Source organism: Chelonia mydas (assembly GCF_015237465.2).
Source record: "Chelonia mydas isolate rCheMyd1 chromosome 28 unlocalized genomic scaffold, rCheMyd1.pri.v2 SUPER_28_unloc_1, whole genome shotgun sequence".
In the NCBI taxonomy this organism is placed as follows: Eukaryota; Metazoa; Chordata; order Testudines; family Cheloniidae; genus Chelonia; species Chelonia mydas.
The window spans coordinates 43,320-68,252 of NW_025111235.1; the positions used below are offsets into that span (position 1 = coordinate 43,320).

Consider the following 24,933-nt stretch of genomic DNA (forward strand, 5'->3'; position numbering starts at 1 on the left):
AGCTCTGGGGGAGGAGCCCCCCTTTCCCGCCCCCCAGCAGCACACTCACCCCCACCCCTGTCACTGCATGTGCTCCTAGGGCCCCTCTCAGGCCCAGGAATCTCCCTGGCCTCCCCCATGGTGGGTGCCGGGGGAGCTGCGTGCTCTCCTCCCTGCTGTTGCCCCTGCCTGTAGCCTCACTGGGGCGAGGGATGGGGCTTCCCCTTGCCCAGCATGGAGCAGGAGCGGTGACTGCGGGCGGGGGGCCCCGTGCTGGTGGAGGGTCCTGCTGGAAAAGGGAAGGGTCTGAGGTGGCAGGGCAGGCTCAGTCTGGGGCAGCGGTTGCTGCAGGGAGGCAGCAGGGGAAGAGGCAGGGATGCTCTGCTCCGGGGCCCGGGGAGGTGTGCGGGGGCAGCAAGAGGGGGCTGGGGCAGGCGCCGGGGGAGAGGCTGGGCTGACTCCACTCAGCCCGCGCTGCTGGGACCAGCAGGGCAGCAGCAATGTAAACGTGGCTCCGCCGCCATCACGGCCTGCAGCTGCTGCAGCCTCCCCGCCAGCCTCCAGCCGGGGAGGGGGAGAAGCAGCCTTCGCAGCCGGGGCTCAGGGCGTCCCTGGGCACATCCCGTGCGCACCCCGGCTCCGGATGCCGGCGAGCATTTGGCTGTGGAGATGCTGTGGCCTGTTCCTGCGGGGGGCACTCAGTGGTGGGTGTCTGGGTGGGGGGTTCTCCATCACGGGGCAGCTGGAGGGGTGGCGCCTCTGGGTGTTATATGGCTGTGCTGTTCTCTATGTCAGGGGGATACATGTAGTTGTAGCTCAGAGCTAGTGACTGGTTCCTCTCCTCAATTTCCCGGCAGATCTCTGCTAGGCGATCCTGGAAGGCAGCCATGAGCTGCTTTGGCCCGTGTTCGGTAAAGTGCTCCTCAGGGTATGTCCCCAGGGGTCTCTGGAAGGGAACAGGGAGAGTGGTGAATACAGAGGCATCAAAATCACTGAACCCCCCCAGGATCAACTCCAGGCTGCATTCTTATTACTCCAAGGCTGGAGTAGAGAAGAGAGGTTTTCTCGGGGGATTGAGATAGCAAAGGCAAGGGCTGGGGCACTGACTGGTGGAGCTTTGCACGTGAGAGAAATAGACACTGAAGCAGCGCAGAGCCAAGGAGACAGCCGGAACAAGCTTTGGGGGTGTGGCTCCGGACAAAGACGAGAGAGAGAGAAAGTTTTTGGGCTGAGTGCTAGTTGGAAGGAGGCTTGGAACTGTGAGCAGGAAATTGCCTCCTGTTATTTGAGTCCTCCAGACTTTGCAAATAAACACAATTCCAGCAAAGAAACACCTGGGTCCATCACCAATGTCTCCTCCCGATGGAAACAATCCACGCCAGCCCCTGAGTAATCATTTTCCACCCAAACTTTTCTCTTTTTTTTTTTTGAGAAAAAATGGACGTTTGGGGACACCAAAATATTTTCTGAATTATCCCTTTTGCCAAAGAGTTAATTTAAAAATAATACTAAAAAAAATGCAACCCATTTCGAGTTTGCAACCCATTTTCAGTTCCAAATGGCTTTTTGTGTCGAACGTTCTGAAACATCCACGCACAAAAATGCTCAGAATCGAAAGGAAATGTTGCTTTCAGGTTGAACAACAGGTTGGGTTTGACCCCAAAATGATTCATTTTCAACTTCTTGAAATCACCGACAATGGCAGCGCTATTGTAGCCGTGTTGGTCCCAGGATGTCAGAGAGACAAGATGCCGGAGGGAATATCTTTTATTGGACTAACTTTCCTTGGTGAAAGAGCTCGAAAGTTTGTCTCTCTCACCAACAGAAGTTCGTCCAATAAGAGATTCCCTCTCCCACCTTGTCTAACAAACCAAAAAAGTCACAGATTCACCCACCTCTGTCATTGGAGATTTTTAAGAGCAGCTTGATCAGACACCTGTCAAGGATGGTCTAGATCATAGAACCAAAGAAGATCAGGGTTGGAAGAGACCTCAGGAGGTATCTACTCCAACCCCCTGCTCAAAGCAGGACCAACACCAACTACAGCATAGATAATACTTACACTTGCCTTGAGTGCAGGGGACTGGACTAGGTGACTGTTCGAGGTCCCTTCCAGTCTTACACTTCTACAATCTAACTGCAGGGTCCAAAATTTTGGTTAAACAGCTTGGGTCAGAAATGTTTAACAATACTCAGGGTGAGCTGGGTCTATGGAGAGAACTGGAGAGTACTTTATGTCTGAACAGTGGTCGAACCCGTGTCTGTAGGGAAAGACCTCTCCCCACCTCTTCTGAAAGGCCCCAGGCCTCTAAACAATGATCACATGCATGTCACTTTGGGGACATTTCCTCCCTGCCGGCACAGCGGCCGTCCACCCCCACCATGTCCCGAGAGGGTAACAGGAAAGGGGCTGAAATGCTGGGTCCATATCCTCAAACCAGCAGCAGGTCCAATGGACCTCCTGCTGCTGGACACCAGCTGAGGATCTGGCCCCATTGACTGTAATAGAGAGACACCCATTGACATGAGCCGGGATCTGGCCCCATTGGCTCCAATGGAGAGATGCCCATTGACACCGGCTGGGATCTGGCCCCATTGACTCCAATGGAGAGACGCCCATTGACACCAGCTGAGGTCTGGCCCCATTGATGCCAATGGAGAGACGCCCATTGACACCAGCTGGGAGCTGGCCCCATTGACGCCAGTGGAGAGACGCCCATTGACACCAGGTGGGGTCTGGCCCCTCTGTGGGTGTTTCAGAGGCAGTGGAGGACACACACCCCTAATCCAACACTGAAGGATTCAGAGTGGGCGCTCCTCTCCCAAAAGACACCCCCCCCCGATCCAGGGTCCCCCCCTTGTCCACCAGCCCCAGCAGGCCCGCTCTCACCATGTCCTGATCCTCATTACGCAGCACCCAGAGGACAGAGAGGATCAGGCTGGTGGTGTTCATCTCAGGAATGGTGTCCAGGAACTCCTTCAGGGTCACCTCGGCCTTGTTCCGGGGCGGCGGCTTCCGCATGGACGACGGGTAATTGGGCATGAAGACTGCCAGCTCGAACTGGGGCCGGGAAAGGGAAGCCAGAGGTTAGCTCCCACCAGGGAGCTTGGCTGGCAAGGTCATGAGAGGACCCAGGAGCCGCAGGACCAGCTGCCCAGGGGGTCCTGGTACCCTGCCCAACACCCAGCCTGACCCAGGCCCCATTCAGTAAGCTGCAGAGGCAGTTCAGATCCGTGGCTGGGACTCTGACCTGCAGTCCAGTCCCAGCGACTCCATGATCTCCCTCTGTGCCACCAGGCCAGGCACCAAGTCGCTCCATGCCTCAATTTCCCCATCTGCACAAGGGAGGTGATAATTCTTCCCATTGTCTGTTTTGTCTATTTAGAGGGTGAGCTCTTTGGGTCAGGGACCATCTCTCACTATGTCACCGTGCAGTGCCTGGCACAATGGGGGACCCAATCTCTGTCGGGGGGGGTCTGTGCAGTGCCTGGCACAACGCAGGACCTGATCTCAGTGGGGGGGGGGGGTTCTGTCCAGTACCTGGCACAAGGGGGGACCTGAGCTCAGTCGGGGGGGGGGTCTGTCCAGTACCTGGCACAAGGGGGGACCCTGATCTGAGATGGGGTCTGTGCAGCACCCGGCATGACTGGGGCCCCTATCTCTCCCACGGATTTTCATTTGATTCATTTTGTTGAAAAAATGGAAACACTTACAAAGGAAATGAAAATTTTCTTTAAAAAAAATTGTCAGAGGGAGGGAGGGGATGGAACATGTGCAAGATGCTTGACAAAGCCAGGAATAGAACCCAGGAGTCCTGGCTCCCAGCCCCCCTGCGCTAACCCACTAGACCCCACTCCCCTCCCAGAGCTGGGGAGAGAACCCAGGAGTCCTGGCTCCCAGCAACTCCACCTGGGCTAGAGTGGACTTTAAGCCACAGTAACTCCTGGGCATGAGCCATCAAGTCTCAGACCCCAAAGTATGGGGCGTACCCAATGGGGCCCAAAGGGCAGGAGGGGACAGACTGGGGCCCAAGGGCAGGGACACTGGTGTAAGGAGAGGAAAGGGGGGAAGGAAAGAGACACCCCCTCCAAGAGGGGGACAGGGCGGGCGGCCCTCACCCACCTGCCCGAGTTGAACCGCAGCGTGATAGGCGGAGCAGGTGAAGATCACCATGGTCAGGTACTTGGTCAGCTCGGCCGCGGTGCCCAGAGTCGAGGGGGACGCCTGCCGGGGAGGGATGGACTGGTGAGCATGGGACTGGGGCCCCCTCCCCTGCCCCTGGCTGGGAGCCTCCCGTCTCCGCTCCCCCTGCCAGGGGTGATGCTGGGCTAGTGCAATACCAGCATCACTACTGCGAGTGCACGTGTAACACCGACAGACTCGGCGGGCGGGATCGAACCGGGGGCCTCCGGAGCTTAGTGCATGAGCCTCTACCGGCGTGAGCTAAAAGCCACGTGGAGGCGTGCGGGCGACCCACGGCTGTCACACGGCAGGCGTCACGCCTAGGCCATGGCTGATGTTTTCCACAGGCGCCTTGGGGTTGGAGACACCTTAACGGGGGCTGGTTCTTGGGGGTGGGAGGGAGGGACCCCTCAGCAGCGCCTGTGACCCCGGGCCCATAGATCGCTAGCCGCCCCCGCGCTCTCACCCGACGCCTGTCGGCCGAGGAATCCCTTGGTGAATATCTCGCCCACCCACGCCTGCAGCTCGTGGTCACTCTGCACCGAGAGGCTGGTCCGGTAAGTAGATCCCCACGATGCCGGAGACAAAGCTGGAGAGTAAAGGGGAATCGGGTCAGCCCAGACGCCGGGGCCCACGGTGAGAGGCTCTCCCTAGGACAAGCCAGGGGAGCCCCCGCCTCTCTCCAGTCTCCACAGAGCTATTCCTGCTCCCCTTCAACTTCACTTCTTGGTGGTCCAAGGTTCCCCTCCATCCCCCGTGCCACCCAGGAGAGTTGGTTTTAGAGTTTGGGGTCAAATGTTTCCAAGCCTCTAAGTGATTTTAGGAGCCTGCTGCCATTCTCAAAGGGACTTAGGCGGCATGGTGGGTTAAATTTACAAGGGCAGCTGGGTGCCCAAAGTAATTTACAAAAGCCCAAGCTGGTTCGGTGTCTAAATTCCGTGGACGTCGGCAATTAGGTTCCTAAATCGAGAGGGACGAAATGTTTGCACCAGGGTGGCAGGAACAGGGAACGCTAAGGGGCCATGGCCCCATCGCTTTTTACCCGCCTTAATGGGAAGCGACGTGGGGAGGGGGGCGGAGAGGAGCAAGCAGGGGCAGGCCTCGGGGAAGAGGCGGAATGAGGGCGGAGCCTTGCGGGGAGGGATGGAGTGGGGGGCGGGGCCACGATGCAAGCACCGGTGGCCCCCCTACTTCCAGGGAGTTTCCAGCGCTCCTGGTTTGAGCTAAAACTTTTGGGGGGTACAAAATGGAGTCGCGGTGACCCTGAAAGAGTTTGCAAATGACTCCAGTGTTGCCAGCTCTTGTGCTGAAAAAACAAATCATCCGGAAACCTGTAAACCGCCCCGAAAAATTTAATTTTTTGTTCTAACATTTGTTCAAAATGTCCTGGAAATTTATTTATTTTTTAAATCAAAAATGTTTCGAAATGCTCCAAATGGAAACAAACCAACTCAATTAACACAAAACAAAATGTTTAATTTGACCTGAAAGGAATTTTATTTTGGGGGCTGTGATTTTTCGAGGGGCTGAACATTTTGAAAATTGTCAGTTTGGGGCCAACCTACAACTATTTTATTTAAAATTAAGTTATTTATTTATACTTTTCAAAATTGCCAACCCACCCCAAAAAAAACCCTTAGTCCTTTGACCGTGTGGGCACTTTGGAAAATGTTACCCTCTAAATGGAGATTTGGGCTGGGTCAACCACAGACGTGAATTTAAAGCAAGTTCATTGGACTAGACGACCAATGAACCTCCTGAGGTCTCTTCCAACCCTGATCTTCTGTGGTTCTATGAACCAGCAGCAGATCCTGGGGCTGACGGTCTCATTTTGGCTGTTCTTCGATTGGGATCGCGTTGAAGTGGTTTCAGTTAAAGTGAATTAAGAGCTTCCACATTGTCACTAAACCGGATTGAAATCTGATTTCAGTTATCAACGGGCCCAACTTTGTGTGGTAAAGGATGTTCACTGGATCCCAGCAGAACAAGCCCAGTATGCAGGGCTCCCTCCCACACAAGACCTGGACTCCCAGGGGGCTCTGCCCCTGACCCTCTCCACACTCAGCGCCCCAACACTTTGCCCCCTCTGATTTCACTAGGTCTAACCCCTTCCCCCACATGTGCCTTCATCTCTCCTCCCCACACCCCACCCCACCCCCCAGCACCCCCTCACCTCTCTATAGCTGCCCAGATCTTGAGCCCATCGTCCCTGTAGTAGTAGCTCTGGAGGGAGCCGACACCGCGCTCCTGGATGTCGTCGGGAAGGCAGAGCATGGTGTAGGTCAGGTTCTCCAGGCCCTTGCGGAGAAGCTCGGTGAGGCCTGGACGCCCGGTCGCTATGGCCTGTGGAATATAGACCCGGCCCGGGCCCGCTGGGAGTTACTGCCACGGAGCAGCAGGCCCCAGGGGAGGGGGGTAGGACACTGGAATTGCGTTGATTCCCCAGGGTCTGGGGCAGCGCTGGGAATCAAACGTACGAAATCCTTTGGTGACAATTTATTTTCCCTCCCAAAATATGTTCACTAATGAAAGTGGACCAGGAAAATAAAGGAAATGGGGACACGGGGGACAAAAGGAAGAAGGAAAAGAAGGAAAAAAGGGAGGAAAGTAGGAAAAACTAAGAAAGATGAACAATGGGGGGAACAAGAAAAAACAGAAAGAAAAAACAAGAAAAAGAAGTGAAAAAATAAGAAAAAAGGGAAAATGGGGGGAACAACAACAAAAAGGGAAAAAACCAAGAAAAACACAAATCAAGAAAATGAAGTGAAGAGAGAAAGCAACTAAGAAAACAGGGAAAACGGCGGGAGGGTAAACAAAGAAAAAGGGAAAACCCCAGGGGCAAAAACGGAAAAAACAATTTAAAAAAAGTGAAAAGAGAAAGAAACAAACAAGGGAAAAGAAAAAAATCCAAGAAAAAAATGAAAAGAAAAAAACAAGAAAAAACAGACAAACCAAGAGAAAAAAAGGAAAAAAGAAAAAAAAAGGGGGGAAAGGGAAAAGAGGATAAAACCAAGGAAAATGGGAAAACCCAAGAACAAAATGGGAAAACCAGGAAAAAGTGGGGTGGGGAGAGGAGCCGGGAAAACAGGGAAAGGACGAAGTCAGGGAATCTCAGGGAAAAGAAGCAAAAGGCACAAAGGAAGGAAAATCATGATTATGAAGGAAAATGCCATAAAAAATGCCATGAACTTTTTTTTTGAAAACTGACCATTTCAAGTGCAAAACCTTTAATTTTTCCCCACTGGCCATTTTTCCGTGAAAAACATGTTCCCTCGCCCTGATCAGAAGGCAGGAAACTGCGGTTCGGGCCATGCCCACAAAAGGGCTAATAATTGTGCTTGGGTTGAAGTGGTCCCAGTGAAAGTGAATTAAGAGCCTCCACATGGGGGTGTGTGTCACTAATCTGATCTCAGTTATCAACGGGCCCAACTTTGTGTGGGAAAAGGATGTTCGCTGGATCCCAGATGTGAGGTGGCCAATGAGCGCCGACCACCAGGAGGAGCTGCTTCTGCCTTGCGTTTGATTGGCTGAGCAGGCTGGGGGGCGGAGCTGGGTTGGTGGAGTTTGGGAGGGGCAGTGGTGTAGTTGATTTGATGGGCAGTTTGGTCATTCTCCCTCCTTTCTGAACAAGCTATGGGAGGCAGTGTGGCCTAGGGGCTAGCACCCGGGGCTAGCACCCAGCTCTCCCTGGTTCTACCAAAGGCATGCTGAGTGAGGCAAATAAGGCCCGGTCTTCTGCCTCAGTTTTCCCATCTGTAAAATGAAGCTATTGCTCCTCATGTCCTTTCTAAAGTGCTTTGCAATCTAGGGGTGAAAAGCACCAGCTACAAGCAAAAAGAAAAGGGAGTACTTGTGGCACCTTAGAGACTAACCAGTTTATTTGAGCATGAGCTTTCGTGAGCTACAGCTCACTTCATCGGATGCATAGCAGACTAACACGGCTGTTACTCTGAAACCAGCTACAAGCAAGAGATTATATTACTATTATGAGACAATCCCCTCTTTACCCGATCGAATACGCCCCCGGAGCTGATGAGAAAGGTCCGGGCCAGGACATCGATGAGGATGGAGAAACGGGTGTGAGGGATCAGGAGCTGGAAGAGAAGAGACGCAGGGGCTGAAGCAGCTGGAGAGAAGGTTCTAAACACACACAGATAGGCACTTCTAGAACACACACACATATGGGTGACTCCTGTGTATAGCTTCGGGGGGAACACGCCCGGCTGGGCCCCTCTCAAACTGTTGGACTCTTTGGCAGCAAACATCCATCTGGGCTTGTCTGAGCATCAAAAGGAACACACTGGGCACCTCTGGGGAATGTGCCCCAGGTGGGCACAGCAAGAACCGGGCACCCTTGGTCAACTCCCTCAACAAGTCCCAGGACCTGCAGAAGAGGGTGTGACGAAGCAGGACTGTTCTTAACGGTTCTTCTGAATACTGTAGGGGTGCCTCAGTTTCCCCTATGCAGTTCTTAAGTATCGAGGTGATGGGAGAAGGGTGTGTGATAGTTGCAGAGCCCTAGAGGGCAGGTGTGTGCAGGGGTCTGGACACAGAGAATGGCCGACACCCTGTTTCCTGACAACTGCTGGCCTGGCCCTTCTCCCCTGCAAGGTGAGAGCTAAAGGGTTGGAGAACAAAGGAATCAGGTGCCCTCCTGACCTGGGAATGGGACAAAGCGCAGAGGAGGAGGGGCTGGAGGGGGAGTCAGTTTGGGGCTGGCTGGGGACGTGGAGTGAAGTGCAGACATCGCTATCTGGCTCACTGCCCCCCAAAATGGACCCGGCTGAGGGGTCCTGTTCTCTGCACCTACAAGCTCTGTATTAGACCATGTTCCTGTCGTCTAATAAACCTTCTGTTTTACTGGCTGACTGAGAGTCACGTCTGACTGTGGAGTGGGGGGGCAGGACCCCCTGGCTTCCCCAGGACCCCGCCTGGGCAGACTCACTGTGGGAAGTGCACGGAGGGGCAGAGGAGGCTGAATGCTCCGAGGTCAGAACCAGGAAGGGGGAAGCTGCGTGAGCTGTGTGTCCTGAAGACAGTCTGCTCCCAGAGAGGAGACTTCCGCCGAGTCCTGACTGGCTTCGTAGGGAGCAGCTCCAGAGCATCGCCCGGGGACTCTGTGACAGTGGGTATCCAGGAATGGGACTCACCCCACCCCTGATGCCACCTGTTTGATCCTTGCATAAGGTGCCGGGTGTGGACACTGGCTGCCCGCCGCCTTCCCATTGGCTGACTCTCCAAGCGGAGTGGGGCCGCGCCCACCCATGGCCCCGCCCCCCCACAGCAGCTCCGCCCCCCCTCACCTTGTACAGGGGGTGGCACATGGGCAGCTGGCGCTGGGTGGCCACTGAGAAGACCTCGGCCAGCAGGTGGGCGCGGAGCAGGTGGGAGGTGACCTGGTGCACGTGGAACTCGGAGCTGCGCACCCAGGTCTTGGCCAGAGTCCAGAGCCAGTCGGAGTCACTGGGCAGGAAGATGGGGCTTTCGGGACCTGGGCGCTGGCTGAGCTGTGGGGGAGCTGGGTCAGAGAAATGGGTCCAGTACCACCCTGGGTCAGAGCAGTGGGTCCATCCTGCCCAGTATCCCCCCCGGATCAGAGCAATGGGCCCATCCAGCCTGGTAGCCCCCCGTGATCAGTGTAATGGGCCCATCCAGCCCCATATCCCCCCAGTGGACCCATTCACCCACTGGATCAGAGCAATGGGTCCATTGGGTCTGTGCAGCGCCTGGCACACTCGGGCCCTGCCCACAGTAATAATTGTGCCTTTCACAATGGTGGAGCCCAGTTGCTCCCTAGCTGCAGGGGGGGCCCAGGTGGCTCAGGAGGGGCGAGCAAAGAAACCCCTCACCTGGATGGCCAAGGGGACGACCTCCCCGCTGGGTTTCTGGTGCAGCAGGCACAGGGGCGCGGCGATGTACTGCTGGTGACCATTCACTTCAATGGTGGGAATGTCTTCCAGGAGCTTGTAATCTGCTAGATAGATGCTCCCTCTCTGTCAGGCAGAGCAGAGGAGGGTCAGTGCCCCGCTCCCAGGGCTGTGAGCTTCCCTTCAGCATGTCCCGGCAAGCAACACACACAGCACGTACACAGCGTTAAAATGCAGCCACCTCTGGGGTGGGGCGGCTGGTTACCCAGACCCAGCTATGCTACAAACAATTTAGTTTGGGAAGAGAGCACCGGGCTCCCACCAGCAGGAGTTCACGGGGAAGGAGGGCAGGATGGACTGGACAGGGCTGGGACTCAGCCAGGCTCTGATTATTTACGGGGGGTGGGGTGTTACCTGCAGCTCCTCCCGGAGGCTGGTGGATTCCCCCAGGGAGCCGGCCACCATCTCCTGCGTCACGGGGAAGTTCTCGGGGAGCGCCGTGCATTTCCGGATCAGAACGGGGTTGATCCCATTCAGATACTGGTACCCGAAGAAAGCATCTTCCTTCCAGTGCTCAATGACGTACTCTGGGGATACAGACACACGCCAGCCCTTGAAATAAAACCCCATCGCCTGGGGAGGGGAGTGGGGCCTGGTGGTTAGAGCTGGGGGGGGGGGGGGGCTGCGAGCCAGGTCTTCTGAGTTCTCTCCCGGGCTCTGGGGGGTGGGGAGTGGAGCGGAGAGGTCAGAAGGGGGGTGGGGGCTGGGAGCCAGGACTCCTGGGTTCTCTCTCAAGCTCTAGGAGGGGAGTGGGGGTCTAGCGGTTAGAATAGGGGGGGCTGGGAGTCCTGGTGGGAGCCCTGGTGGGGGGGCGGAGGGTGGCAGGACCAGTTGTCCTGGAGGGGCCGTGTGTGGGCTCAGCACCCCACAGATGACGTAGGGAAGGAAAGGGGGGGTCCCGGCGCCAGGGGGTCGCCCTGTGCTGGCGTTGGCTCCCCGCCCCTCCCCACAGCGCTTGGGGCAGCACGGACCTGAGACTGGGCTCTGGTAGAAACAGAAAATCTTGGGGATGTCAGTTAACGTCTCCCAGGAGTACGGCCGGTCCAGGAACCCCTTCAGCTTGGACTCCAGCAGCCTGCGGGGACAGGGAGCCGGGCTCAGAGACGCTGTGTGTGCCCTCTGCCTGGACCCTCTGTCCCCCTTCACACCCCTGTCTCTATTCGTCCCCATCCACACCCTCTGTCGGTCCCTCCTCTCGCCCCTCTGACCCCATCCACACCCTGTCTGTTCACCTCCTCACACCCCTCTGCCTGGCTGTTCCCATGTGCACCCTCTGTCCATCCATAAACACCTGTCTGTCTGGCCCCATGTGACCCCTTTTTCCGTCCCCATACACCACCTCTGTCTCTGATCCAGTGTACACCCTCTGTCTGTCTGATCCCATATACCTCCTTCTGTCTGTCTCTCCCCATACTCGCCCTTCTGTCCTTCTGTCCCACAAGCGCCCCTCTGTCTGTCCCCATGTGCACCCTCTGTCTCTCCAGCCCCACACACCCCACCTATCTGTCGCTCCAGCTATGGGTGCAGCCCTTTTCCCAACCTGGCCCCCAGCACTGGACCCAATCGCCAGTGCCACAGACGGGGCAAACCCCTCCCGGGTCCGACTCCCTGGTTCCACATCCCTTAGCCCGAGCACCCCAAGGACCTCACGTTGGGTGACCCCTAGTTCTCAGCTTTCCGGAGCACCGTCCCCCCTTTGGCAGGGCTACCGCCTTCCCTGCTCCCAGACGCATTCGCCTGCATTACGAGGCATTTTCTCGGCATGGGCCCAGCGGACCCGGGGATCCAGCCGGGGCGGTAGGTCTGTCCCATCTCCGCCGCGGCTTATTGCCCCGCCTGTCCTTGCCCCAACCTCACCTCGGAGCAGCAGGAATTTTATATTGACTACCTCGATCTCTGAGGACAATCTGGAATGAACTGATCCCTGCAGAACCTAGATAGATAGCTAGATAGATAGACGGGGTGGATGGGGTGTGTGGAGATAGATAGATAGATAGATAGATAGATAGATAGATAGATAGATAGATAGATTCCCCCCTTCAGTTATACAGGACTCAGGCTGGAGGGTGGGGTACAGTTATGGCAAATGAAATAATTTCTGCATCTCCTAATGAGAGACACAAAAGGTCAGCTCCTCAAGGATCAGTAGGCGCCTAACTCCCCTTTCTTCCAATGGGATTTAGGCACCTCAATCCCTCTGGAGAGCTGGGCCACCTCTCAAAGAAGTGGTCTTTCAGCCACACCCCTTGCCCCGCCGCTTACGCCGCCGATCCACGCCCGAAGAAAGCAGAGGCCTTGGGGAACGAATATTGGATGTCGATTTCGGCGGTCAGGGCACTGTCAATGTCGGCACACCAGGGGATGCCAGGGAGGTACTCCTTCCACCTGTCCCGGGGAAGAGGGCGATTAATAACAAGCCTCTCCGGCTTCGGGTCAGCCAATCTCAAAGTGCCTTAGAAAAGAGTAGTGTGCCGTTATATCCATTTTACAGGTGTGGAAACTGAGTCACGGAGTGGGGGGGGGAACTAGCCGTGGGAGAACCCAGGTATCCTGACTCCCCACTCCAGGGCTTTATCCACTAGGCCCCACCGCACCTGGGCCTTAACTAAGACAGCAGCCAGGGCAGGGACTGAGCGCTCCATCAGCTCCAGGAGCAAGCTGGGGTGGCTTAAGCCCTTGGCCCTTCTGGCTCATGCCTCATCCCCCAGACCCCGTCCCGCCCCCTGGATTTCTTCGATTGCAACACAAGCTCAGCTTGAGGGTTTTTAAAAAAAAGGTTCGTTCGTTTCTGGCCCCTGGGGCTGCACAGAAAGGCTTTAAACCATAACCCAGCTGTAACCCACACCGTGACACTGCCTGAGTTTGCGGGGAGCCTGAACCCATTGCTCTGGAGGGGGAGGGGAACTGCCGTTTATGTTCCCCCTTTGACTCACCTATATCTTTCCTGTTGCAGCACCAGCTCCTCGCGGCGGTACTTCTGGAGCAGGTAGTGGGAGTCGTCACTAGGGATTTGGGCTGGAGAGAGGAGAGAGGGACTATGAAATCTGACCACGCCCTGCAGTGGGAGACGTATCCCAGACCCCTCTGACCCGACAGGGCTCCCTCGTGCCAGCCTTCTAGCTTCCTGTCTAACCCGCCTTCCCATACACCCGCCTTCTCTCTATCCCCAGACTATCTATCTATCTATCTATCTATCTATCTATCTATCTATCTATCTATCTATCTATCTATCTATCTATCCCCATCCACCCCCCCATCTATCTATCCCCATCCACCCCCTCTATCTATCTATCCATCCCCATCCACTCCCCCACATCTACCTATCCCCATCCACCCCCTCTATCTAATCTATCTATCTGTCTATCTATCCCCATCCACCCCCTCTATCTATCTGTCTATCTATCTATCCCCATCCACCCCCTCTATCTGTCTACCTAAGGGATGGATCCAACTTTTCTGTTCACTCCCTCTGGGGCACCTGGCATTGGCCACTGTGGGAAGACAGCACACTGGGCTAGATGGACCTTTGGTCTGACCAATTTTGGGCGTTCTTATGTTCTTTCCCCATACACACCCATCTATCTATCCACCGCCCCACACCCATCTAGCGAGCTAGCTAATCGCTATGATACCTTTCCTCCCTTCCCACTTTTCATGAAAACAAATAAATTATCTCTGCTCGGTTGCTGACCCCTCTCACAGCTCGGGGGCGCCACCAAGCTCCAGCCAGCTGTAAATTGACCCCCGTGGGCTAAACCTGTCTACGGCAGGTGATGCCAGTTGAAGTGTGTCCACACGCAAAGATGCACCCACTTAGCTAAACTGGATTTAAAATCACCCACGTGCAGACCGGGCCTCAGGTATCCTGGGCAGTGGGTTTCTCCTGGAGCGGACGCTAGCCCCAGGGCCTGGTAGAAATCCAGGAGCCACAGAGATGCACGAGTGGCAACAAGAAAGGGAACCCAGGAGTCCAGGCGCACCTGCAGTGGGTCATACCTGTGCTTTCCACCAGCTCCACGGTGCAGTAGCCGTGAATCCACCGGTAGCAGGGGAAGTGGTAGGTGTCTCCCTCGGGGGACGTCACCCGGACCGTGTTGCAGTACCATGTGCTCTCGGGGAACACACAATAGGGCTCCTTGTGGAGACGGATCAGCACGATCGGCCCCAGGGCTCGCTCACTGGGCACCTCGTACTCCCGTACCTGGGGGAGACAGAGCACGGGGAGGGTTCGAGCTCCGGGCACGGACCCTGCGTTCCCGGCCACTCGGGACGGAGAGCGTTGCACGGGCAGATCTGCGGGTACAGCTCCTTCTTCACCATCGCTGGATCCCCAGCTGGTGTCAGTGGGTGTCAATGGGTGTCTCTCCATTGCAATCAACGGGGCCAGATCCTCAGCCCCTTGAAACCCAATGTGGGACCTGGCCCCATTGACGCCCATGGAGAGAAGCCCACTGACACCAGTCGGGACCTTGTCCCATCGACTACAATGGAGAGACGCCCAATGACACCAGCTGGGGGTTTGTCCTCCATTGAGACCAGCTCTTTGACCTGCTGAACTTTAATCCCCCATTGCCAAGTGATGGAAACATTGAGAGTGTTTATTGATCAGATTCTCAGCTGGCGTAACTAACTGCCAGGCACTGCACAGGCCCCGACGGAGATTAGGGCTCAGGCGTGCGAACTAGGGGTGCGGGGGGTGTTGCAGTCCGGGGCTCAGGTGCCGGCTGCCTGCTTCACTTCCCTGCCACTGACCTGCCTGGGGCCCCGCAACCGACACCCCCCCCCCCCCCCCCCCCGCTCCCGGGGCTCGCTCACCCCAGCCTTTGCCCCCTACTGCTGTCTGGGACCCCACCTCCCAGAGGCACAGTACTGCTGCCGGCCCCAGCTGGCGGGGGGGGCTCAGACAGGGGGTAACAGGGCAGGCTTTCAGCACCCCCCCCCCCCGCCCTTTGAAAAGGATTCCAGCACTAATGGTTCAGAGTCCCTGTCGCTCCCGGTTCTACCCAGACCCCGACAGAGATCAGGGCCCCGTCGCTCGGGGGACTGCACAGACCCTGACCGAATCAGGGCCTCAATTACTCCAGATGCTGCTCAGATATAAAATGACAGACCGTCCCGGGCCTAGATCCCAGGTGCCAGGTGAGGGTGCAGCTCGTAGATCACAGCTGGTATCGTTCAGCCCTGCGGAAATCCCCAGCATCCAGGCTGCAGACCCCCTCACCGTCCCAGCCCACAGAACTGCGATTCCATCAGAGGCTCCCACCCCATCAGGCTGGTATGAGGGCACCCCAACACTTCCTCCCCGCCCCTCCCCCCCCCGTGCCATCCTCTTTTGCTGCATTTATGTGAGTCAGCCTGGTCTGGCCCGGCATCAACCAGGCTCCGACGGAGAAGGGAGATCCCTCTCGTCTCATTTGAGGACTCGAGCGCTGTGAAAGGGGGAGAATGATCCCGCATTTGGGTTTAGGAACCCTGCCTAAATCCCAATACTGGGTCCTTCTAGCCCATTTTACCTCTGGGGAAACTGAGTCACGAGCACTGGCCGCTGCGGGCAGAGCCACGAATAGAACCCAAGGGTCCTTAGTCCCGGCCAGGCCCTCAAACCATTGCTCTGCTGTTCCTGACTGGATCCCCGCCGCCCCCACACACCCCCGCAGAAGGAACCCCCTAAAATACTCACGAATCCCGGCTGAAAGTCCAACCCGCATCGGTCCAGCACATGCTTGGGGCTTTCCCCGTCGATGCCCACCAGGGTGATGGAGATGGTGTCAAAAGTGCCAGCCAGGAGGTCCTGGCCGGTGGACACCTGGGCTTTGTAGACGGCCATCAGAGATGGGCTGGGGGCCGGGCTGCTCCCAGGCAATGAGGGGGCTCCTGGCTCCAAGGGGCGGATAGTCTGGGGAGCCCGTCCCGACGGTGCAGCTGGGAGTTCTCGGTCACGGGGAGCTGGCTGGGTGACCTCTGCTTATTCACCGGCTGGCTTGGGACGGAGGCCAAGCGGGAGCGGAGGAGGCGGGGAATGCAGCGCCCCGGGCTGAGCCCCGCCCTGCACTTTCAAGCCACCCTACACCTCGCTGCACCCGTGGTGACGATCCCCCGGGCTCAGAGGGTGGCAGACGGCAGCGCCCAGAGAGCTTCCATGGGGCGCTCCAGAGCGAAGGGCTTGCAGAGTGACTCACCCACACTATTTTATACTGTGGTGCGAAATATGATTGAGAAGGCGGGACTGTCACAAACGGGAAGACCCGTCCAGTCAGTAGATTACATTTTAATGGTAAAACAAAACAGGAACACGAAGAGTGAATGCAGCAGTTGCGAACTAGCTGCCAAGAGCAGGGCTTGAAACTTAATTCCTCTAAAGCCTAGTTTAAGCAGAGAGAAGCGTAACACTCTGGGATTCCACTCAGTGCAGGGGGAAGAGCTGTGGCTAAGGAAAGAGTGAAGTGTATTGTTAACTTCCCCATGCCGGTAGATACGAAATCTTTCTTGGGACTCACTAATTCTGCAGCGGATTCATGGTTGGTTACCCAGAGAAGGCAGTTCTCTAAAACGGGGGCAGGGTATAAAGACCACAGTGGACCTGGACAGAGGCGGCAAGTAATTCATGGTAGAGCCAACAACAGGGTTAATGGAGGCTACAGTTGCTGTATAGTGTATATAGTTCAGTTTGAAGGTTGAGGGGCATAGGGAAAGTGTAACGCTTAGTGGAATACTGGCCCAGGTCCGCACACTTTGTTATCCCTGTCCGATAAAGGCTGGACCATTGTCAGAATCAATGCTGTGTGCCAACCCCAAACTGGAAACATTTATCTTATTAACTGTGGCCCAGTTGGTTTCCTTTCTAGCTGGAAATGGTTTCACCCATTTAATGAAACTAGCCACGATTACAAACAAGAATCTATTTTTTCTACAGGTGGTAGGCAAGGGTCCTACAAAATCAAGCTGTAAGCGTTGGAGGGGGCCTTTTAACGCTTGATGAATTAGCTCTCCTTGTCTTTTCCTTCCAGCATGGTCTTGCTTCGCACCTGTTAAACAGCTATGAAGACCTAGTCCAACTAGCTCTAGTGCAAGCTGCAGAATCTTCAAAAGGCATTTAAAAAGCTATAAATTTAAATTCTTCATTATACTCTTTTTCTTTAACCTCTTGACTAATAGAGACGATCCATTAGGACAGAACTTTAAATAAGTCAAACCTGGGAAAATTTGTTGGCTTTCTCATGACTTATCCTTGGCTGTTGTCTTAAAATCACTACAAAACTTATTACTGGTGCTTGGTGGACGAGTTTTGCTAGTAACTACAGAAAACACAATCGCCATTCTCGTCTACTGTTGAAACCACTTGGGTCTTTAAACAATGCTACTGAGGAATCTCTGGTCCTGTCCTGCACTACAAGCTACCCTTGAATCAGTCAGAGATATCCATTGAAAAGGCACTGGAAGAAGACAAGAATTCATTTCAGAAGCTGATAGATATTGACTCCTTAATTGAAGACGAGAAGTGTTCATTAAGTAAAGTATACGCCCTTGATTCTTACATCTCTACAACACCAACTTCTGGATTCCATTAACCTCGCCGTAGTTTTCAGGGAAGCCTGTCTCATAAAACGCCCACAATGGAGTGGAGTGACGCACTACCAGCAATGGGGCTGCCATGGGATCAGGACCGACCAGAGAATTCGAACACAGAGTGTAATATCGTGAACGAATGTAGATTTGATTTCAACTTCTTTAGCATCACTCAATACAACGAGGAGTATTTGGGTATAAGCTTTTGTGGGATAAATTTGTTAGTCTCTAAGGTGCCACAAGGACCATCATTGTTTTAACTGATACAGACAAACACGGCTACCCCTCTGAAAGTGGTTTGACCCAATTTTTGTGCAATGTTTCCTGGGATGAAAGAAGGAGGACTTCATCTCTTGCTAGTCTCAATCACAGGCGCTAGCGATGAGCGTTCTTTTTTCTCATTGAATAGAGTTTTGTTTTCTGAAAGAAGTTGCCTTCTGTCAGATCATGAGCATATCATGAAGGACTGGCAGTACCGGACCCACCAGAAGCCACCAAAAACAAAGCCACTGCATTCGATGCGTTCGTTAATACAGTTATGCAAAATTACAAGAAGGAAGTAGATGTAGGGTGGATTTCTTTTATGTAAGTAGTCACCACATATTGTTAAGGATAATTTCATGTTGAATGCCCTGTTATGACCTCTGCAGTCACAGCTAATACCTGTCTTCTTGGGGAACCAGGGCACAGTAGCCAGTCTGTCTGAGTCATGAAAGAACACCCACCCCCTGCTTGAACCAAAGGTGATAAGAGAAAAAACTTGCATAGAGCAATGAATGGCGGCGTGAGACACGGCCATTCCTGGTGACATGTTTCAGAGAACTCCCCTGTCCTCATCTGCATTAAAGATGGGACAACTAGACGCTGCATTAGCAAACAGAATGGGGAAAAAAAGAGAACCGCACAGAACTCTGGGACCAAAAGAGCAGGGAACAACGCCAGCATCGGAGATCTGTGCTCCAGATGTTAATGAACCTTCGCTGTACACACTCAGCTAGGCAGTTAGCCCAATTCTCTTTGTGAAATCTTGATTGATATCCAAAATATTGAAGCAGCCCAAGTTCATTGTCAGCCCCCCTGAAGGAATACCAACCATAGTTAGAAGTGATCAGCTCCTCTTGTCTAGCCTAAAGAAAACCGTTGAGTCATCTGTGTACCCATAAACAAATCTAGTCTCCTCTCTTGAACCATTGTATGTTCTCTACAAAACCATCTACTCACTAGCCAGTAACTTTTCTGATTCGTGTATAGACCAAAATTCTGCCTCATTTCCACTGGGGTTTCATCTACTGCTGACCGATCCAAGATTCTGAACCATCACCATTGCCTGGAAAGCCTCACTCGTTCAAGCTTCTGAAGTGGGTGAGAACCCTCATTTCCCCTCTCTGTTTCCTTTTCTACTCAGGTAGAATAATATAATTTACTTTGTTTAAACTCTCCTTGAGTAGTTATCACTATTAATCCATAAATAACTTAACTCTTCTGTTTGTATCTTCCATATTTGTTCTGCAGCAATGTTTCTTTTACCTAAGCTACATATCCCTGTAGAGCCCAAAAATACTCTGGGGTTTGCTCATCAAGTGGATTACTACCAGTACAATTGTGATGTGAAAGTGGGGATAGGGACAAATAATGGTGTCAGCTTGAAAGTGCTGTTTGACTGATTCCGTTGGGCACACAAGCACTACATTGATAGAATTACACAACCTCCCCGCTCCAGAAGAGTAATCAGAATAAATGAGCGTATTCCAAAGTAACGGGCAAGCTGGTTACAAATTGTTAAACAAACGCAGGCAGAATGTGACACTAATCACATCTCAGTAGCTTGGAGTAGAGAAACTGTGGCACGGATCTGAGCAAGCTTTCTTTTTCTTTTTCAAACCAAGCTCCTCTAGTGAGGTCTCTCTTTCTCTCGCGCTCTCGCTCATAGAATGTTTGTTAACCTTCTCTTCAGACTCTTGCTTTGAATAGCTGTAGAACTATACAATAAGGAGTTAAGAATATAAATAAAAGTTTTACAGCAATACGTTAAAAAGTGAAAGAGGGATGCTTTACAACAACTTGATACACAAGCAGTATATTAGTAGAATGAACAGAGGGGAAAAAAACCCCAAAAGTAATTCCAACAAATGAGCATACCCCCAAGTAACGGGCAAATCTGGTTAAAGTTCAGAAATACTAAGGGTCTTCCTGCCTAACAGCATGAATAATGAAGAATCTTTACAATAACTGCATAGTCAATTCTTAAATGGTTTGCATGCCTGTAATCATGGTGATATATTTATTTATATAGTTATGTAATCATTGTGATATATTTATTGTAATTTTGCTGGGTATAAACCCATTAAGGTGGTGGGATCTAATTTGTTAGATAATCATTGTGTTAGGATTGCTTACCTAAAGTATAGTAAAATGATCAAATAAAGATATAGCTGAGAATAAGGTAGAGTATAAAGAAAAGGAGGACTTGTGGCACCTTAGAGACTAACCAATTTATTTGAGCATGAGCTTTCGTGAGCTACAGCTCACTTCATCGGAAGTGAGCTGTAGCTCACGAAAGCTCACGCTCAAATAAATTGGTTAGTCTCTAAGGTGCCACAAGTCCTCCTTTTCTTTTTGCGAATACAGACTAACACGGCTGTTACTCTGAAAGGTAGAGTATGTTATAAGGGTTTCTTTATTTCAGATTTCTGCCAAGAAATTGCACGAAGATCCAGTACAACACACATAACGGCAAGTTAGTAGAATGTTTCCGTGTGTTCCCATGGGGAAAGGCGGGATAGCTCAGTGGTTTGAGCATTGGCGTGCCAAACCCACGATTTGAGTGAGTTCAATCTTTAACGAGACAATTTAGGGATCAGTTAAAAAAAAAAAACCTGTCAGGGACAATAATTGATTCTGCTAGTGAAGGCAGGGCCTGGACCCAGTGACCTTTCAGGGTCCCTTCTAGTTTTATGAGCGATGTCTTCAGCTTTACTTTTATATTGTGTTTTATAACAAAATCCTGTACTTCTTTTTTGTTTGTTTGTTTCTTTCTTTTTCTTCTGCATTTAAAACTGAGCTTTACAGTCTCTGCTTATGACATATGGGTTTATTGAGAACATTTAGTAAGATACACATGTAGTATGACTGTAATTGTTACCCTTGTATGTAGGTTACTCGGATCTGGGAATTGGTGGAAATGGATTTAATAGGTCGATTACCAGTAACAAAGGATGGATACCAATATATACTGAAATAGATTATCTTTCAGGATGTGTGGAAACCTTTCCTCTAAGAAGTAAGTCAGCATCTGAGGTGGCAAAGGGCATGCACAAAATGATTGTTCGACGTGGATACTCACAGCAGATACAGACAGATCTTGTATCGGAATTCAATAATAAGGTAATGTCTGTTTTTTTTCCTGCTTATTTGTACGATATAGTCAAACTCACTCTCAGGTCACCCACTGATTTCAATCACCGTACTGTTTTTATGAACAGCTCTTGGTCACCGTCACTGTTGCTATCAAATCATTTTTTGGTGTCTTCGTACAACTACTTGTTTCCAAAACAAATATTAAGAGCTGTTGCTAATTACACATAAAAGTAGTGGCAAATACGCAAAGGAACATTCCTTAACACAAGTCTATATGTAAGTTTAGGGTGTAACTTATTTTCTTTCAGTATAAGCTGTATATTTGTGAACGACTAATATAACGTAGCTTCAGCAGCCCGTATCACCCACAAACCAATGGTTTGGCCAAAAATGCTAAGAAACTTATTAATCATTTCATAGCGCTATATTTATTTTTAAGAAAGCGTGGAGGACTCCTGCGTCTACTGAAACCTTGTCCACTGTGAAAAGGAAAGTGAGGATTGCACGATGTAAGGAACATACACTTGTATGAGCTATAAATGCCATAAACTGCTTAACGATCATGATTTTTGTAAATATTCCAGATAAGTAAACATTTTCATCATGCTGATAGGTATATGTTCGGTAATGTGGAAGGAATAGCATAAGTGACTGCAAAGTATGTGTAATATTATAACTTCTGTGATTTCATTTTCTCAATTGTTACTTATCAACGGTCCAGTGTGATTCTTACAAGAGGTGGGCACATATGCCCTGTGTCATAAATATAAAGGGAAGGGTAAATCCTTCTTGGCCAGAGGGAAAACCCTTTCACCTCTAAAGGGTTAAGAAGCTGAAGATAACTTCGCTGGCACCTGACCAAAATGACCAATGAGGAGAGAAGAAACTTTCAAAGCTTGGGGGGGGAGGCGGGGAACAAAGGGTTCTCTCTGTCTGTGGGTTGTTTTTTTGGGAGGATTTTGGGGGGAAAGACGTTTCCAGACGGTTCTTTCCCTGTTATATATTTGTTAGACGCTTGGTGGTTGCAGCAATAAAGTCCAGGGGCAAAAGGTAAAATAATTTGTGCCTTGGGGAAGTTTTAACCTAAGCTAGTAAAAATAAGCTTATTGAGTTTTACATGCCGGTCCCCACAGCTATACCTTAGAGTTCACAGTGGGGAAGGAACCTTGACACCCGGCATTAAAGAAGAAACCAATCAAGTCTAGCTGAGTGATGACAAGAAACAGTACAACTGCAAAAAATTTGCATAGTTCCCTACTTTACCAAAAAAACCCACCCCATTATGTCTAAATGCCTCTTGTTCAAAACATAATGCAACCGAAAGAAGTTCTTTTATTACTATACCAGCTTATAGTAACAAATGTTTTTTATTTGAAATAAATTAGTCTCTGTATTTGTGTCCATGTGTATTATGCAAATTATACAAGCAGCAAGGAGGAAGCAAAACGTGAGTGTTTTCGATCCAAACCCCATGCCTCCTGGCTTGCAACCCTGGCCAGGCGATAGCGAGTCCTGAGCAATAGTCAAGATGGTCACGTTTGGGTGGTGGAAACTGCATCTAGTTGCAAAAGGAGAGGGTTTCGTCCAGTAGTCTCAGCCTCCTCTCCTCTTGCTCGTTCCTCCTCTCGCATTCATTTTGTGTTTTCTTGGACTCTGACATTGCATTGTGTTGGCCTCCTTGAGCGTGGTGTGCATGAGCTCGGAGAACAGCTTTGATCGCCTCTCGGACGGAGATGATAAGTGGTGTGATGAAACATTTGCACATGCGGGAGGGAAAAAAGGGAGATTAGTCTTTAAAAAGAGACATTTTAGAGAACAATGGGTAGAATCTTTCACGGTGATCCAAGCTGTTAACATTACATAGCACGTATGCGTTCTTTACAAGGTGGTATTTTGCCTCTTATATCGAGGATCTGCCGGTATGGTGTGAGACTAGACACACAGGGCCGGTGGGCAACAGAATTCGTATTGCCGACAGACATGGTAAGCTACAGTCTTTTGGCTTCTTTAACCTTCCTAACATGTGGGAATGATTTCATAGAGCAGCACCTTCATTTCCCATACCAAACACCCGTTGGGTTGGGCTTTTAAATGGAGGGTCTGCATTTTTGGTTTACAGTGCAGCACAAACCCAACTAACCACCCCCAAACACACACACCCAATTCTCTGGGATGATCGCTACACCACTCCCTCTCATCGCGTGGCTAACAGCGGGGAGGAATGGCCACATCTGAATGTCCCCTTAATAAAATTCCCCTAATTCAACTAGGTGACCATGAATGATATCGCTCTTCTGAGGATAACACATAGAGATAAAGAATGGATGTTGCTTGAATGCCAGCACACACCGGGACCATCCCCAGCCCTTTGATAGAGAAAGCTGATTTGCACAGAAAAACTCTTACTGCAGTCAGCAATGGCTCCCCTGCGTAGTAGCAACTGGAAATGTCACACCGGAGCAACTAGAGCATTGGTGGGTCAGTTCGTGTCTTGCCTGCAGCATGGCAGGCCGGGGTTTGTTTTCTGGCCATTAGAGGACTGTGTTTTATTGCTTAGAGATTTCAGTCCAAAAAATCAGACTCAAACTGTGTGTGGTGGGGAGATCGTGTGTGTTTCTTTGGTTTTGATTAGTTTTGTTTCTTTCTCTCACTGTAGATGTCCTTGATGACTTTAGCGGCAAAAATGTTTGTAGAAGGCCAATTCAAGAGAGCGAAAATCTGCCTCAGAGTGGGGTGGGGGGGGGTCTCTGAGGGTTAGGACAGGGATGGAGATTTTCATTGGGGGGGGGGGTTAAGGGGTAGAGGAGAGAGTATTTCTGGAGCACAGGAATCACATGACAAACTCCCGATCTTGCCCCTTGCTGCTGCTGCCCCAGCTCAGACCCCACTGACCTACAGTCTCCCCTCTGGCAAAAGCCCCGAGAGAAACTCCCCAGACTCACGCTTCTCTTTCTAAACAAGACTTCACACTGGTGAGTACCACCGTGCTTAAAGAGACAGCGTAGTCTCTCATACACTTCCCCAGCAGAAACACACACTGTCTCTTTCACATGCAGCTCCCAACACACTTGTGGTTTTGTTACTTCTTGGTACTTCCTGCAATACTCAGCTATTCGCTGTAATTTTATTCTCTTAAAGCTGTTATTTTAGTTTTTTACTGGTCTGTGCATTTCATAATTTTATTTCTCGCCTATGCGTACATTGAATTCTTTGAGTAGTGAGTTCTCAAATGCCTAACCTGTCATGGCTGGAGTAATTATCCCTAGGTTAACTTTTAAAAATACATAGATCATATCTAGGTTTTTGGTTTGTACTGGTGGCTCACTTCCGCACGTTATCTTGATATTGGTGCACATAACAAAATACATTCCGCATATGGATGAAAAAATTAGAGGGAACATTGGTGGTGATTGTGGCCACCTGTCACCTGGGGGACTGGGGCATGAGTCCCTGATTGGAAAGCTGTGATTTTTTTACCCTAACTCAGACCCTCCTGCTGCTGAGCTCTGAGCCAAGTTTAACTTCTGCAAATTTTCCCAACCTCCAGGAACACAACCACAGTAGCCAAGCTTGCAGCAAGAGTGACTTTTTTAGTTGCACACAGGGATGGGATGCAACCAAATTGCTCATTTCTGATTGTGCAGGGACCTCTAGAACAGAAAAATCAGACTCTCAGGAGAAACCCCTTTCCCTCCTTAACTCCATCCCAGCTGGGATCTGTTTGGGGACAACCTGGTGAGACAGAGCAAGGACTTAATCCAGGCAGTGAATTGCAGTCTGGGAGGAGTCCTGGCAGCTCTTCTGGGGATACAGATGAGAAATGTTCCCCCTTCTCTAGATTCTCCCCCTGGAGCTCTGGCGAGCACGGTGCGTGTGTGTGATAAATTCCACCCAACATCCCCCTTTGAGTCTACCCTGGTC

General features: G+C 51.6%; 1 protein-coding gene across 1 annotated transcript; it reads right to left on the bottom strand.

Moving 5' to 3' along the window:
• Positions 1 to 218: 218 nt before the first annotated feature.
• LOC114018354 (hydroperoxide isomerase ALOXE3) lies at positions 219 to 16,243 on the bottom strand. The gene is given in 15 exon segments (XM_037888853.2): positions 219 to 925; positions 2,870 to 3,040; positions 4,103 to 4,204; positions 4,621 to 4,722; positions 4,724 to 4,751; positions 6,336 to 6,505; positions 8,170 to 8,256; positions 9,466 to 9,669; positions 10,012 to 10,155; positions 10,444 to 10,616; positions 11,061 to 11,164; positions 12,352 to 12,474; positions 13,023 to 13,104; positions 14,086 to 14,290; positions 15,770 to 16,243. Coding segments are annotated over 15 exon segments (2,022 nt in total). The 5' UTR covers positions 15,917 to 16,243; the 3' UTR covers positions 219 to 745.
• Positions 16,244 to 24,933: the final 8,690 nt, after the last annotated feature.